Below are 16,442 nucleotides of genomic sequence, written 5' to 3'. Positions count from 1 at the left end.
AATCAATGTGTCATATATGACCTAGAAATACCACTCCTGGGAAGTTGCCCGAGGGAAGTGAAGTCAGCATATAAGAGAGTTATCTCTACCCCCACGTTCACTGCAACAGAATTCACAATAGCTAAGGTGTGGGGTCAACCCAGATGTCCATCAGCTGGTGACTGAATAAGGAAATTATGGTATAGACACACCATGGAATACTACTCAGCTGTGAAAAATAATGAAATCTCTTTTGCAACAAAATGGATGCAACTGGAAACCATTATACTTAATGAAATAAGTCAAAGACAAAGACCATTGTTTTCCCTGACCTGTGGTAACTAAGAGAGCACCAAAATGTAATGCATAGGAGGGAAAGTAACATTTTGAGATTCGAATGATTATTTATAGCCTTTCTCTAATATTGAGGAAGTTTTTTTCTTACTGTTTGTTGAATTCTTTACTTGGCATGGGGTTAATTTTATGAGTATCAAGTAAACTGAAAACAGATTATTGTGAAAATTAAGAGAGGGGATAAGAGAGGAGGGAGGAGGAAGGGTAAGAGTGTGGATGGGAGGGGGGAGGGTGGGGAGTATCACTATGTACCCAAATCTGTGTGTATCAAATACAGGAATTTGTATGCCTTAAATAAAATTTAAAAAACAGTAAAAAAGAAATTACAAGCTCTCCCTCTTGACAACAGTAGGAAAGGTTTCAGTGTGTCCTGTACGCTGGGGTCAAACAGGTTTCCCGTGGCAGGATCACAATGCGAAACCTGCCTGTTGTGTCTAGGAGGTCTCTAAAGCAAAATAGCTTTGCTGTTCACAGGACGCAGCCTTTTTTTTTTTTTCAATAGACAGGTTCGGGAAGATGGCGGGATAACACAGACAGTAATAAAAGGGATGCGGAACACTGAACAGGAAGGCGACAGTGGCGCGGGGGTTGCTGGCAGGCCAGTTGGCGTCGGCCACCTGCATTCTCGGCACCACACAGCAGCTGCTGCCCACTCCCCCCGGATCACTCGGCCGGCCGGGCTCTCCACCAGCACTCTGCTTTTCTCACGACACTGCTGCACAGGGCACTGCCCAGTCCCTGCAAGAATCTCATGGACATTCAGAAAACGCAGGGAGCTATTCAGGGTCCTCAAAGACAACCACTGCCCCACTTTCTCCTCCAGCACAGAATGGGCTTTTATCTGAGAATGCGAAAGGGGGCCAGGGCAGCTTCACACATCGGGGGAGGGTGACACAGGAGGGGAGGGTTTAATCTCAGAGATTAAAATGCTGATGTTTTACTTGAAAAGGGAAACTTTGGTTTCTAAGAAAATAGTTCTAAGACACAACATTTAATGGAAGTCACCAAAGACCTGGCAGAGAGCACACCCAAAGCCACAGCACCCAACTCAACCGGGAGAAGAGGCTACAGGCTTCCTTCCCGGGAAGGGCACTGCCTGGCTCTGAGCCCCAGTGCACCCAGCTGTCACACGGACGGTGTGCAGTCCATGGACACAGCTGTACACGGACGGTGTGCAGTCCATGGACACAGCTGTCACACAGTGTGCAGTCCATGGACACAGCTGTCACATGGATGGTGTGCTGTCCATGGACATAGCTGTCACACGGACGGTGTGCAGTCCACGAACACAGCTGTACACAGACGGTGTGCAGTCCATGGACACAGCTGTCACACGGTGTGCAGTCCATGGACACAGCTGTCACACAGATGGTGTGCAGTCCATGGACACAGCTGTACACGGATGGTTTGCAGTCCATGGACACAGCTGTCACACAGACGGTGTGCAGTCCATGGACACAGCTGTACACGGATGGTTTGCAGTCCAGTGGACATAGCTGTCACATGGACGGTGTGTAGTCCATGGACACAGCTGTCACACAGTGTGCAGTCCATGGACACAGCTCTCACACGGATGGTGTGCAGTCCATGGACACAGCTGTACACAGATGGTGTGCAGTCCAGTGGACATAGCTGTTACATGGACGGTGTGCAGTCCATGGACACAGCTGTCACACGGTGTGCAGTCCATGGACACAGCTGTCACATGGACAGTGTGCAGTCCATGGACACAGCTGTCACACGGATGGTGTGCAGTCCATGGACACAGCTGTCACACGGACAGTGGCAAAGTCCAGCAGAGCACAGCTGTCACACGGACGGCACAGGCGGTCTGAAGAGCTTTCCTGCATGGGTTACCAGGCTGCGAGCCCTGGCTTCTCATGGCAATGTCTGACTTTCCCCTAGCTAAGTTTTGCTTTTATTAGGATGTAATACATGCACATTCTTTTAAACAAGGAATATTAAAAGGATAATAGAAAATGCCTCACCCTGCCTGCCTTCCTGCCCAACGGCATTTATCCCTGGGCTCACCCATCCTAGTAACGCCCCCCAGTGGGCACATTCATGCAGGAATCTTCTAGGCTAGCATAGCCCCGGCCCTGGAGACGCTCAATGCGCAGAGTGTGCGGGTGAGCGCACAGTGGGGGTGGCTGCTCCGTGCCCCGTGTGGTGAGGAGTTGGCCACCTTTCCAACCTGGGTGACATCAGTCTTCTCAGAACCTGCTGAGACGGAGACCACGGGTCTCTCTCCCTGTTCCGAGGATTCCATGCGACTGGCAGGGGAAGACCGAGCCCCACATGTTGGAATGTTAGTTCCCCGCTGCGGCCTCCTCCCTCCCCAGTGACAGCAGGGGCAGAGCCCCCGTGTCATGGCTTGGTGAGTTGCGGCGCCCTCCCACTGCGGGGTGGAGAACTGTGGGTGCCCAGGCCTTCTTATCCCCTGTACGCAGCACATCGGACCTCAGGTGAGACTCCACGTACTGGGGCGAGAACCTTGAGTCTAAGAACCGGCAGAGTCCAGGACCCTACCCGTGCCGTCCAGAGAAGAGCGGAGCGGGGAGGAGGCACGTGAAGGCTGCCATTTGGAATGACTCCCCGCCACATCCTGACTGGCGTGTTCAGGAATTCCAACAACAGCACTGCCGGCCAGGGTCGCGCTCGGGTCACTGTGTCAGGATTCGTCCTGAGTGTGCAGGAGAAGCGAACGGGATACAGCCCTGGTGTAAGGGAACCATCTGAAAGACCAGTCCAGACACTTGCTGAGTGCAGCTATGCTAGTTACGCTGAATTATGTCAGAACTCAGACACACGTCTAATAGGATTAAGAAACGTCGCTGTACAGTGTCTCGACTGTCTTCATTTAAACGACCTGGGAAGCAGCTTTCTTCCCCAGCACCACGTGGCAGGACGACCAGCTGAAGTCGTGGGCTCCAAAGGCGCAAAAACAGAATAGAAGGGAAGCTTTGATGACTCCAGGGTGCCGTGACGCCACCAAACGCAGGACAGAATGTCGTGGCCGTGAGCTGCGGCCGGCAGCCTCTGGTGACCGCGCCCGGAGCTGGACAGAGGGACCCCTTGGTTATCAGAGTCACCATCGAATCCTCCCAGACTGACCTCTGTATGAGTTATTTTCTTCCTCCAAGGTATGAAGGAAAACGCTGGGGGACATTTTCCACCCCTCCTCTTCCTCCTGTTCAAAGCAGAGTAACACGTTTGTTAATACAGGCCCGTCCAGGTGTCAAGGCCAGACAGCCGCGGATGGGGGCGCTGCACCTGCCGTGACTGCGACGTAGGTCAGGAAGGCGTGACCTTGTCCTCCTGGCCGGTGCCCTGCCGGCCCATCTGAGCAGGGCACGCTGCACCCGCCAGCCAGGGCGGGGCGGCCCCCGCGGCCCCCGGCTCTCCCTTCTCGGCGGCCGCCCCGCCTGGGGCTGCTCTGCTAATGCTCTGCCTGCTCCTGCCCTGCCTGCTCCTGCCCTGCCCGCTCCTGCCCTGCCTGCTCCTGCCCTGCCTGCTCCTGCCCTGCCTGCCCCTGCCCTGCCTGCTCCCTGCCCGCTCCTGCCCTGCCTGCCCCTGCCCTGCCTGCTCCTGCCCTGCCTGCTCCTGCCCTGCCTGCTCCCTGCCTGCTCCCTGCCCTGCCCGCTCCTGCCCTGCCTGCTCCCTGCCCGCTCCTGCCCTGCCCTGCCCGCTCCTGCCCTGCCTGCTCCTGCTCTCCCTCCTCCTGCCCTGCCTGCTCCTGCCCTGCCTGCCCCTGCCCTGCCTGCTCCTGCCCTGCCTGCTCCTGCCCTGCCCGCTCCTGCCCTGCCTGCTCCCTGCTCTGCCTGCTCCTGCCCTGCCCGCTCCTGCCCTGCCTGCTCCCTGCTCTGCCTGCCTCCTTGCCGGGTTCCCTGCCTGCTCCTGCCTGGTGCCCTTCCCCACATTCCTGTATCTGGGCGTTGGCTCTGTGTCCCGTCCTCTGCCACGTCACCCTCCAGGACTTGGCTTCTACAGGACCAGGTGGCTCCCTCTTCTGGCTCACCTGTCCCCTCCCTGGCCTGGAAGCCACCCTGAGCCGAGCCAGGAGCTGCAGCCCCTGCTTCCTTCCTGGAGCCGGGCCTTGGGGTCCCTGTCCCCTGCAGGGACAGCCCTGCCGTGTCTTCTCTGGCTCGCTGCCCATTCGGCGGCTCTGACATGGGAGACAGCAGCAACATCTACCACCCGCCCAGGACACGCCTCTTCTCTGAGCCCCGGCAAGACAAGGCCTCAGGCCCGAAGCCTCCAGGTCCACCTGCTCCTGACCCCAGGATCCAGGCCTTGCCGATCCCTGTCTGACCTCTCCGTGCGTCAGGTTTCCAGTGACCGGCTTCCTGGCTGTTACCACCCCAGGCAGAAGGAGCGCTGCTGGCCTGTGCTGTGCCCACGTGAGGTTTCCAGAGCGCTCTCAGGACCTTCCACGAGCTAGGGCGGGAGTGGACAGTCTGCCGGCCACAGCCCACTCCTCTCCACGCGCTGCTCCCAGAGCCGCAGCCCTGGGCGCCTGACGTGCCCTTCCTTTCCCAGACTCATGCCCTGGTGGCCGAGTCGTGTCTGCCTCAGGTCCCCACGATTACTCCCCCTGCCCCGAGGCTGAGCAAGCTGCGAGCCGGCTTCTTTTGTCTCTGCAGCTTTCCTAGGGCCTCTCCCTCCCCCTGGCCCAGTCCTGCCGCTCTGGCCGAGGACACGAGGCCGAGGGACGGGACCATGGGAGGACTGTGCAGCTCCTGGAGATCAGGGCACCGCCGCAGGAGCCTGGTGCGAAGGCACCGGCCCAGGGACAAGGCTCCGGCTGGAACGGGGCTCAGGGAGCCCCGGGGGAGGCACAGGTGCCCTCTGAGCACGGCTGCCTCCCCTGTCTTCATTGGTGGAAACACCACTTGTGCCCTCCTCTGTGAAGCCATTCTGGGTTATCCCAGGTCAAACAGACCTCGCCCCTGCTCCGAGGCTGTGTGTGTACTTCCCGGCCCCTGCTTCTCACACTCATCGTTGGCTTTCTGCGTGCGTGCGACTGCTCGCTGGGGCTGGAGGACCCCTCGCGCAGGGCTCTGGCTGCTGCTTCTACTCTGCCCAGCGCTGCACAGTGCCCTGCACGGGTCAGGCGTGGACGGCACGCGAGGGGGAATGACATTTACAGAGAGGCCCCAAGAGGGCAGGATAGGAAGGCGCTTGCCGCTCTAGCCCAGGGGAAGATAGTTCTAAAAAACGAGGAGAGTGCAGTCTCAGGGAGGAGTGGGGGGAAACGGCAGAGGGAACTCCACGCAGATTAGAGGGACCCTGTGGACCTACGCGGAGGGCGTGGACGCCCACAACTCAGGACCCGGCAGACAGGGGCTCGGCACCAGCTCTGGAGTGAGGTGAGACCAGGCAGCTGCAGCCCACGCTGCAGGAAGAGCCTGGCTTAAGTCCGGCCTGGAGCCCTGCGGGGACACTGTACCTGCCAACCTAGAGGGACAAAAGGGGGAACGTTTCTCTCTCCCCACCACCTGGCACCGGTGTCCCGTAACCAGCCGAGAGCAGGCAGGCGCCATTTTGGACATACATAACAGCTGCACCAGCTGGTGTCCGTGCGCCCAGCAACCAGCTGAGAGGAGACGCCCGAGTCTGGCTGGGAGAACCGACAGGCGGCTGCGTCTCGTGACTGTGGCAGGCCTGTGTGCCAGGACTGTGAGAACACTGTGGCTGCATGGGAGGGTGCAGGGCGTGGCTGGAACGTTGGGCAGTCACTGTGGGCAGCTCCACACGCTCCAGGCTCCCTGATTCCCTGGTGAGGGTCATTGCTGTGGGGTCTCTGCTCCCACTGAGGACGGCATGGATCCTGTGTGTGGTTCTTGTGGCAGGTGGATGAATACTGCACCCACTGGGGCTGGCACCCAGGCACTGGTCTCCTTCGAGGAGGGGAGTGAGTGTGAGACTAAGTCAACAGAGCTGAACAAACCTCTCTGATTAAAAAAGAAAAATAAAGCTTTACCACGCCCAGTTTAAGAGTCACTTTGGACTTTCCCCTCACCCTGGACACGGAACAGAGTTCCCTGGCCACACCCAGGACACGCCTCAGGGTCGCTGCTGAAAGGGAAGACACTGTCCTAACGCACAGAGGCACAGTCCAAAGATAAAAGCCGCCACAGGGGAAAAATAACCAACAAATATCTCCACAAATGCCTGAAGCAAGCGCAGCAGTTCAAGACAAGAGTAAGGAAGACACCACGACGCCCCCAAAGGAACAGAACACTTCAGCGGTGGATCGTGAAAACAGACTAAAGAAATGCCAGAAACAGATCAGAAACTGATGGCAGGATTACTCAGGAGCAAACCCACAAACTAAAGAAATCCGTATCTGACAGGAAAGAAAATTTTCCCAAGAAATTGAGATTTTAAAGAGAAATCACAACAAAATATTGGAAATGAAGAATTCAATAGAACAAATAAAAATGTGGTAGAAAACCTTAACAACAGAACTGGTGAGGCAGAAGAAAGAATCTGACTTAGAAGACGAATCTCTGGAAATTTTGCAGTCAGAAATTAAAACAGTGTTGGAGATACCATCAAATACCCCAACATATGGGTCTTAGTTCCTGAGGGTGTAGAAAGCCAGAACGGATTAGAAGGCCTTTTTAGTGAAATAATTAGAGAAACTTCCCTAATTTGGAGAAAGAAAGGAACATCCGAGTACAGGAAACACACAGAACTCCTAACAGACCAGAAAAGATCTTCACCACAACACAGTGTAGTCAAACTCTCCACAGTAAAACATAAACAGATTCTAAAATATACAGGAGAGAAACGTCAGATTACTGTCAGAGGATCTCCAGTTAGACTCACAGCAGACTTCTCATCAGAAACCCACAGGCTGGGGCCGACGCTGTGGCACCGCAGGTTAACACCCTGACCTGAAGTGCCAGCATCCCATGTGGGTGCCAGTTCAAGTCCCGGCTGCTCCTTTTCTGATCCAGCTCTCTGCTGTGGCCTGGGAAAGCAGTAGAAGTGGCCCAAGTCCTTGGGCCCCTGCACCCACGTGGGAGACCCAGAAGAAGCTCCTGGCTCCTGGCTACGAATTGGCGCAGTTCCAGCCATTGTGGCCAACTGGGGAGTGAACCAGCGGATGGAAGACTTCTCTCTCTCCCTCTCTCTCCCTCTCTCTCTCTCTCTCTCTCCCTGTCTCTCTCTCTCTCTGCCTCTCCTCTCTCTATGTAACTCTGATTTTCAAATAAATAAATAAATAAATCTTAAAAAAAAAAAAGAAACCCACAGGCTAACAGAGAACGGCGAGATATATTCCAAGTCTTAAGAGAAAAAAAACTGTCAACCCAGAATACTGTACCCTTCAAAGCTCTCATTTATGAATGAAGGTGAAATAAAGACCTTCCATAACAGAAACTGAAAGAATTTGTCACCATTCGTCCAGCCTTACAAAAGATGCTTAAGGATGTGCTACACAGAAACATGGTCATAACTATCAAAGAGGGTGAAGGCAGAAAATCTCCCAGTAAAAGTACAAAGGAAATCCAAAGTGAACAAAAGGGATATTTATGGGAAAATGGCAGGACCAAGTCACTACTTTTCAACAGTCAGCTTGAATGTAAATGGCCTCAACTCTCCAGTTAAAAGACACAGACCGGCTGAATGGAATCAAAAACAAAACCCATCTATTTGCTGCCTACAAGAAACACATCTCACCAACAAAAATGCAGGCTGACTGAAAGTGAAAGGTTGGAAAAAGATATTCCATGCCAACAGAAACCAAAAAAGAGCTGACACAGTCATCCTGATATCAGACAAAATAGACTTTAACACAGAAACTGTTAAGAGAGACAAAGAAGGGCACTATGCAATGATTAAGGGATCAATTCAACAGGAAGCTGTAACTATTATAAACGTAATTACAGGGCACCGGGCTATTTAAAAGAATGTGAGGAGATCTAAACGGAGACATAGACTCCCACACAACAGTGATGGGGACCTCAATACCTCACTTTCAGCAATGGACAGATTAGCCAGCAGAAAATCAGCAAGAAAACAACATTTAATTGACACCCCAGACCAAATGGACCCAACAGATTCTACAGAACTTTTCACCCCACAGTTGCAGAATACACCTGCTTCTCACCAGTGCATGGAACCTCCTCTAGGACTGACCACAGGAGGCCATAAAGCAAGTCTCAGCAAATTCAAAAAAATTGGAATGACCCCATGCAACTTCTCGACCACATGGAATGAAGCCTTTGTTCTATGCCCAGCCTGTAAGGGGGTCAGGGTTGTGCCGGGCCCCTCAGCTCGGTGCTGAAGGAAACCCTTCCACCACTGTCCCTGCCATCCCCAGCAAGCTTTGTCCTGAGCAGCTGGCCACACACAGTGACCAGTCGCCGTGGCGCTCTCTAGACAGGCAAGCACAGGTGCACAGCAGGCCACAGCCAGCTGGGAACACAGACCCAGCCACCTAAAGAGGCCTGCAGAGAGGGGCATGACGGGAGCTGGCCCTGGGCACCTCAGTCCTGACTACTCCCTGCCCCTCCCAGGACAGCCAGGCTTGGGCCAGAACCTTCTAAGCTCCCTGCCTGAGCTTATCTCTGCTGACCTAAGCAAGCCTGTTCCCACACCCAACCATTCCAAGGAGACCCATTAAGCAACCTGGGCCTAGCCAGGCTCTGGGCTTGCTTGCAAATATGACAGAGGGTCTGCTCTACGCAGGCAGTGGCCTGGGATACACAGACAGGGGCGCTGGCTGCCAGTGGCTCTTCCAAGAGACCCCTCTGGACTCTCCTGCTGGCCAGGGCAGAGCCATCATCATCAACTGCACAAGACACCATGATCACAATGCCATAAAAATGTTAAAAGGCAAAGGAAAACCATCAGCCACGTCACCCCCACTTTATCCAAAGCACTCTGGCTTTCTCTCCCTTGTCTGTGTGCATGGGGGTGTCTGTGAGACGTGCATTTCCTCTCCCTTGTCTGTGTGCATGTCCAAGGCACTCTGGCTTTCTCTTCCCTGTCTGTGTGCACTGGGTGTCTGAGACCACAGCATAACCAGAGACGCGAACGCTTCCCCGTAGCACAGGCAAGACACCGCACTCAGCTGAATGAACATTGCTGTAGCTGGTTAGCGCAGCTTCGTCTTCTTCATTTCCTGATTTCTGCTGGCTCCTCACTGGATGACCCTGTCCCGGGCCTGAGCTCTCCGCACTGCAGGACTTGGCCAGCTGCAGGCTCAGCCGGGCGGCTGCCGCATCGCCCAGGGCTGGACCAGCCAGTCGTCCTCAGGAGCGCTGCACCTTGGCCCTGACTCAGAACCTGTCACAGGCTGCCCCGGCGAACGGCTTGCAGGGAGTGCTCCCAGAAAAAATCGTATGTACTTATGAAGGACTTCAAGATGTTTGTGGGACCAAAACGTCTGTAGGGGCGAGTACTTGGCCCAGCGGGTGAGAAGCTGCTCAGGGTGCTTGTACCCTGTGTTGGAGTCCCTGGGTTTGAGCTCCAGCTCCGCTTCTGATTCCAGCGTCCTGCCCACGAGCACCACGGGAGACGGCAGGTGCCCAGGTCCCTGCCACCAGCATGGGAGACGTGGATGAGCCCCTGGATCTTGGCTTTGGCCTTGTCCACTCCTGGGTTTTTCAGATATTTGGAGAGTGAGCCCACAGATGGGAGCTCTCTGTCTTTCAAATAAAATACACATTTTTAAAACAGTCTGTTGAAAATGGAATTAAAAGATAACTTTCTTTGGTGTAAATACGTTTTGAAATCCACACATACTAGTGTGTTCAAAAAGCTCATGGAAAATATCATGAAACAACCATGCATGGATTCAAAAATTCTTGCCCCAAAACAAGACCTTTCAGTTTCCCAGGCATGGGCTTCCTGATATATGAACATAGCTATACGTAAACACACATATATACACACATACCTATCTCCTGTCGGCTCTGTGGCCCTGGAGAGCCGCCACGCACAGGGACTGATCTTCCCCTTTGTATCCACCACTCATTGCCTGACTGCCACATGCGCCCAGGCACACGGGGCCCCGTCTGCCCCGTCGCTTGGTTCTGACGGAGGCACATCACTGTCCTCTTTCCACAGGGCCACCTGCTGGCCTCGGGGCCAGGGAGCTCAGGCAACCCAGTGGAGGCTGGTTCTGGTGGTGTCAACCGTGGGGCACGGTAGCCGTGAGGAGGGAGACCTGCCGGGGACCGCGCCGTGGGTCTCTGCCAGGCCCGGCTGAGCGGTGCCAAGCTGCTATGATACTCTCCCTTCCTCACTCTCTCTCCCGGCTTTGCCTCCAGCCGTCTGGGTAAGCCCCCCCCCAGCCCCCTTCCTGGCCTCTCGGACCCCTCTGCTTCCCCTGCCCTGCTCTGCGGCGGAGAAAGCTCCTCCCCCTCCAAGCCGCGTCCTCCCTGCCTGCCTGGCTCCCGACCTCCCTCCAGCCCTGACACCCCTACGCTCTGCCCCACTGACAGGGAGTCTGGACGTGGGGTCCCTCGTCCCAGGAAGGACCTCTGGTTCTCTCCGCGGCTGAGCCGCTCCCTGCTCCGTGTCTCCTCTGTGCTTCGGTTCCACAGAGGCCGTGGGTTTCCACGCGGGTGTCTCCACTCCTGACAACGCCCTTTGGGAAGGCACAGCACCCACTTTCCCATCCTCGTGGAGTGGTGGGAAGTCTGCTCTGAGATGCTCTGAATAAACGCTGATACTAACAAAGGTGGCTTTCTCAGGGGTTCAGATCAGAGCACCAGCTTGGACCCAAGGATCCGAGAGGAGGTGACGCGCTGTGGTCGGATAAGGCCTGTGGCGCTGCCGATGCAGACGGACAAGGGCTTCTGGTTTTCTAACTTTATTTACCAGAGAGGCAGTGAGAGGGGAGTGAGGGAGCAAGGGGTGGGGGGGAGAGAGAGCGAGAGAGAGGGAATTGCCATCCACTGGGCTGGGCCAACGCTAGGAGCTGGGAACTTACCCCAGGCCTCCCGAGTGTGGCAGGGACACACTTACTTGGGCCATCACCTGCTGCCTCTCTGGAGCCTGCACTCAGAACCCGGATCTGGGCACGGAGCTCAGGCACCTGATGGGCCCACGTCTGGGCTAAACGCCGCCCAGACGAGAGCCTGTGAAGTGAATCATGCTGCACGCAGGGCCCAGGGGCTGCCCAGAGCTCAGTCATCTCATGGCTGGAGTGAATTTAGGGCAGACTTGTTAGTATTTAAGTGATTATGTGTTAGGGATGGGTCAAAATCGTTCTAAATAATTCCAAATGAGCTCTCATATGGTTTGAAACATAACAAAGAGGAAACAGTTGTAAGGATGGACTGCACCCTTTCTGTTGCTTTTGCTTTTTCCTTCCTTCCTTCCTTCCTTCCTTCCTTCCTTCCTTCCTTCCTTCCTTCCTTCCTTCTTTCTTCTTTCTTTCCCTTCCTTTCTCTCCCTTTCTTTCTTTCTCTCTTTCTCTCTTTCTTTCTTTCTTTCTTTCTTTTAGCCAATGTGAGGTTCACACAACAGGCCGAGGAGGTGAGGTCACTCTGGCACTGGGAGTATGGCAGGCACTACTACGGTTTGCGGAAAGTGCCCGAGGCACCAACATTCTCCTCTCTGGCAGCATTCTTTCTTTATTTTATTAAGATTTACTTATTTATTTGAAAGGCAGAGTTACAGAGAAAGAGAGGGAGAGACAGAGAGAGATCTTCCATCCACTCCCCAAATGGCCCCAATGGCCAAGGCTGGGTCAGACCAAAACTAAGAGCCAGGAGCTTCTTCCAGGTCTCCCACGTGGGTGCAGGGGCCCGAGCTCTGGGGCCATCTTCCGTTGTATTCCCAAGCACACTATCAGGGAGCTGGATGGGAAGTGGAGCAGCTGGGACTTGAACTGGCGCCTGTGTGGGATGCTGGTGCTGCAGGCAGCAGCTGTCCCCATTACCACACAATGCCAGTCCCTGAAGCACTCTTGACAGAGGTGCTCCTTATGGGCAGCCAGCAATGGTGGGTTTAAAAACAAGGTGTCCGAAGATTTTCCCTACTGTTTCATCCCGAGAGTGATTGATACAGCCCAGCCTGTCCCATGAGTGCTTGGCCAACACCTCCTTTCAGTCCACAGCTTGTCTCTTCCCCCTCCTCACTGGGCTGTTCATACGGCAAACTTTTTTTTTTTTTTTAATTTGATGAGGTCCACTTTTTTTTTTTTTTTTTTTTTTTTTTTTTTTTTTACAGAGTGGACAGTGAGAGAGAGAAAGACAGAGAGAAAGGTCTTCCTTTTGCTGTTGGTTCACACCTCCTCCGGCGTGCTGTGGCCGGCGCATCACCGTGATCCGAAGCCAGGAGCCAGGTACTTCTCCTGGTCTCCCATGGGGTGCAGGGCCCAAGCACTTGGGCCATCCTCCACTGCACTCCCGGGCCACAGCAGAGAGCTGGCCTGGAAGAGGGGCAACCGGGACAGAATTCAGCGCCCCGACGGGGACTAGAACCCGGTGTGCCGGCGCCGCAGGTGGAGGATTAGCCTACTGAGCCGTGGCGCCAGCCAGAGGTCCACTTCTTTTTATGGGACCTGCTTTTGGTGTTGAGCCTAAGAACTGTTCACCTAATCCCAAGGTTTCGTATTTTTTTGTTCAAGTTCATGTTCATTTTGAGTAAATACTTGTGACGTTTAAGGAGAGACTCGTTCTCTTCGCTCATGGATAAAAAACTACTTTTCAGAAGTTCACCTTTGATTGTGCTGAGTGTAAAAGGCTTCACCAACAAGAAAATGTTAATGTGCAAGAGTAAAACTCCCTCATGTGTATTTAAGGGAAAATAAGCTTAGAATAATATTGAAATTACTCCGATCCTCCTCATGCGTGGGTGCTTCAAAACTATCCTGCAAAGTGCGAGCAGGACTATAAAAGCTCGCTGTACAGAGCGAGGGTGAGCTTTCTGCTTTCTGGGACAAGGTAGGACTTTTGGGGGCGCAGGCAGACAGGACAGTCTCACGGGCTGCTTTCCTGGACACGGGCAGGGCCTGGGAAGGCTGGGCCTGCTGCTCACGGGGGAAGGAGGGAGAGGCTGAGCCTCAGGCAGCTGAGTTGTTAGCTGGCCCCGGAGGAGGCCCAGGGGCTGGGAGAACCGAGTTGCCGGTTGTGGTGGAATGAGAAGGCCATGCCAAGATGGCCACTGGCAAGCCAGCATCAGTTACTCAGGAACGGCTTCAAAGCCCACCTGGCAACAGAGCCTGCCTGGCAACAGAGCCTGCCTGGTAACAGGCTGGGATTGGTTAGGGCATAGACTGCCCCTTGACCGGATTGGCTGCCTTGGCTATATAAGCTGCTGTACCAACTGAAATAAACGAGTCTGCGGGCTGCTCGCCTCTGGCCTGCTTTCACCCGACTCTCGGGGTCTGTGGTGACTCCGCGCCTCTTGCCCCCACCACATTCCTCCTCTCACAACAAATCCACCTCAACACCAGGTGGCAGGCAGGAGACTGGGCTTGGTTCCATCGCAGGACTGTCCCTGGGGTGGCTTCCCCAGGAGGCACGTGACTCAGGGAGACACTGTTCACACTGGATTAACTCCTGGGTGGGGGGACTTGACTGTGAGCTGTGGCACTGACACCCTGGGTCACTGAGGGTGAATGCCTCGGTCCTGCAGGAGACATGGGGTGGGGGCTCAGGTGGACAGCTACACAGGGGTTTGGGGCTGAGGCCTGGGAGCTCTCCCCTTTGGTTCACATAGCGAGTGACAAGGCACACGGTTAGAGAAAGGGGTGGGGGAAGACGAGAGATCTGTGGCTTGTCCCAGGGTAGGGGACGAGTTGTCCCCAGCTGTGCAGCCGCCACCATGCCAGGGGCCGTTGTCCACAAGGAGTTTGCGTCTGCGTCATGTCCCCGTGAGATGCAGGTGGCCGTTAGGCGTTGCCACTGCACATTCTCCTTCTTTGCTTACAAAGTCTGAGTCCTCAGCCTGGTCCTGTCCTGAGTGGTCGCAGAGGCCCGCTGTGACGGGGCGCTGGGGTTCAGGCTGCCATTCCCTGAGAAAGTCACGGGATCCACATTCTGCGTCCTGCTGAGTGGGCAGCGCGGCCTTGCTCCCTGTGCCACAGCTGGGTCGGCCTCCAGCAGCCACTCTGGGTCCTATCCTTAGGGACCACTCCCGAGGGCCGACTGGGATGAGGCGCAGAGGGCCACAACCTGGGGGGACCCACCCTCGAGGGGTGACACACGCCGGGGTCAGAGCAGGACGGGGATCTTCAGAGGGTGGTCAGCTGTGCAGGACGTCTGACCGTCGTGCCTGGGACGATGCCACTGCTAAACCCGGGCCCTGGTGCCCAGGGAAGGAGTTCACACAGGGAGCTCACTGCAGCCCGGGACGCACCTCTCACATGCGTACAGATGAAGGCCCTGCAGGTACCAGCCCAGGGTAGGAGCCCCTGACTCACCACGGACGCCACCAGGGGAGGCCCGGCCCATGTGACACCGGGTGGGCTCTGGTGTCCTCGGGTAGGAAGCAGCAAACACTGCTCACATGGACCCGAGATGGCAATGCTTTAGTTACCTTCACTTTCCTGTGTTACTTGTCTGTCAAGTATTTCTCTCCCTCTCTCTACACTTGTGGGAAAACACGTGGGACAGTTTATCTTGAAGAATGAAAACTCAAACTTTTCACAGGTAGGGATCTTCCAAAATTCATGAAAAAGCAACATTAAAAGATAAGCTTGTTTTGGTGTAAGGTTTTTGCTATCCGCGCATAGTTTTTCACAATACTCATTTTCCGTGAACTCTCGGAAGCCCCTCTGTGTGTGCACAGACACAGGGTCTCCGAGCCGCTGGGCTGCTCCTTATCCTCGTAGATATTAAGTCCTAGAAATGATGGCAACTTGCTCATCGATTATATAAACACAAAACTGTGGTTAGACAGGAGGAACAGCTGCCTGTGACGTCAGTGTCAGGAGATCTGAGGGTATCCCATCAAATCAAGCCAGAAAAGTCGCTAATAATCAAATACAATTTCTAAAATCCCATATGCAAACTCTTTACCTTTATTTTGTCCTTTGCTGCCTTCTTTTCCATCTCCTTTTTTGGTTTCTTGGGTTTCTTTTCCTTTTCTTTTTCCTTTTCTTTTTTCTTCTTTTTGTTTTTTTCTTCTTCTTCTTGGCTTGCAATGATATCATCAATAACCTGGGGAAAAAAAAAAAACAAAACAGTGGTAGCATTTGAGCCGACCCCTTTCAAGAGGAGGGCTGATCTTCCCATCTGGGAGGACGATTTTACCGGTCAGCAGCCCTCTGCTGCCCTGCTCTGCACCCCGGAGGCCGACCCTACAGGGGCACCACACGGTCTGCCGGATGTCAGAGGGCCGACATTTCTGAGGGCTCTGGAGCTTCCCTGGCTCTCAGGGGTCCCACGGAGGTCAGCAGAGGCCACAGCCTCCTGAGCATGCCAGCCCTGCCCACAACCCTCCGAAGTCCAGCTCAGGACACCTTCTGTGTCCTGCCTGCGCCCAGCCGGCAACAGGTGCTCCCGAGATAACTCCCTTTGTATGAATGACGGAGGGAGGGATTGGCGAAGGACCTGGTTGACTTTTCTCCAAGGAAGACTTCCAAATGGCCAACAGCCGGCTGAACAGAGCCCTGGCATCACAGGACCGTGCAAGGTCCTGTGCACTGGTCTCACAGTCGGCCTCACTCACTCGTAATGTGTATTTCCTACAGCCCCACAGACCACTCATTCTAAAATTTACAGCCTATGTTAAAGTGCCTTGTTCACACAGGATTAATGCTACTGGAGAATCGGCAGAGCCCTGGCATCACAGGACCGTGCAAGGTCCTGTGCCTGGTCTCACAGTCGGCCTCACTCACTCGTAATGTGTATTTCCTACAGCCCCACAGACCACTCATTCTAAAATTTACAGCCTATGTTAAAGTGCCTTGTTCACACAGGATTAATGCTACTGGAGAATCGGCAGATTTGTAACAACAACAAAACCCGCATACACCACATTCCAGTACAGCAGGGGTTTACTGAGGACATGCTCACTGCCACAGAGCTGTGAATTCTGGGAGACACCACGGGGGAGCTGCTGGACCCCCTCCTGGTGGGCCCTGGGCTCTGCTCTTCCCTGGTCACGTGACGGAAAAAGCTCCCATTTCTTCCGCT

General features: G+C 54.6%; 1 protein-coding gene across 1 annotated transcript in view; it reads right to left on the bottom strand.

Annotated features, from left to right (window-relative positions):
- IQCA1 (IQ motif containing with AAA domain 1) overlaps positions 1 to 16,442 on the bottom strand; it is a 150,213-nt gene that overhangs the window by 68,943 nt on the left and 64,828 nt on the right. Inside the window, exons 8-9 of the mRNA XM_070070001.1 lie at positions 15,324 to 15,464; positions 3,448 to 3,523 (exon numbers count right to left, since the gene is read on the bottom strand). Coding sequence (XP_069926102.1) covers positions 3,448 to 3,523; positions 15,324 to 15,464 — 217 coding nt within the window. The remainder of the gene's footprint in view (positions 1 to 3,447; positions 3,524 to 15,323; positions 15,465 to 16,442) is intronic.

This window comes from Oryctolagus cuniculus, chromosome 3 (genome assembly GCF_964237555.1).
Source record: "Oryctolagus cuniculus chromosome 3, mOryCun1.1, whole genome shotgun sequence".
Taxonomy (NCBI): Eukaryota; Metazoa; Chordata; class Mammalia; order Lagomorpha; family Leporidae; genus Oryctolagus; species Oryctolagus cuniculus.
This window is presented reverse-complemented; position numbering and strand designations above follow the sequence as displayed.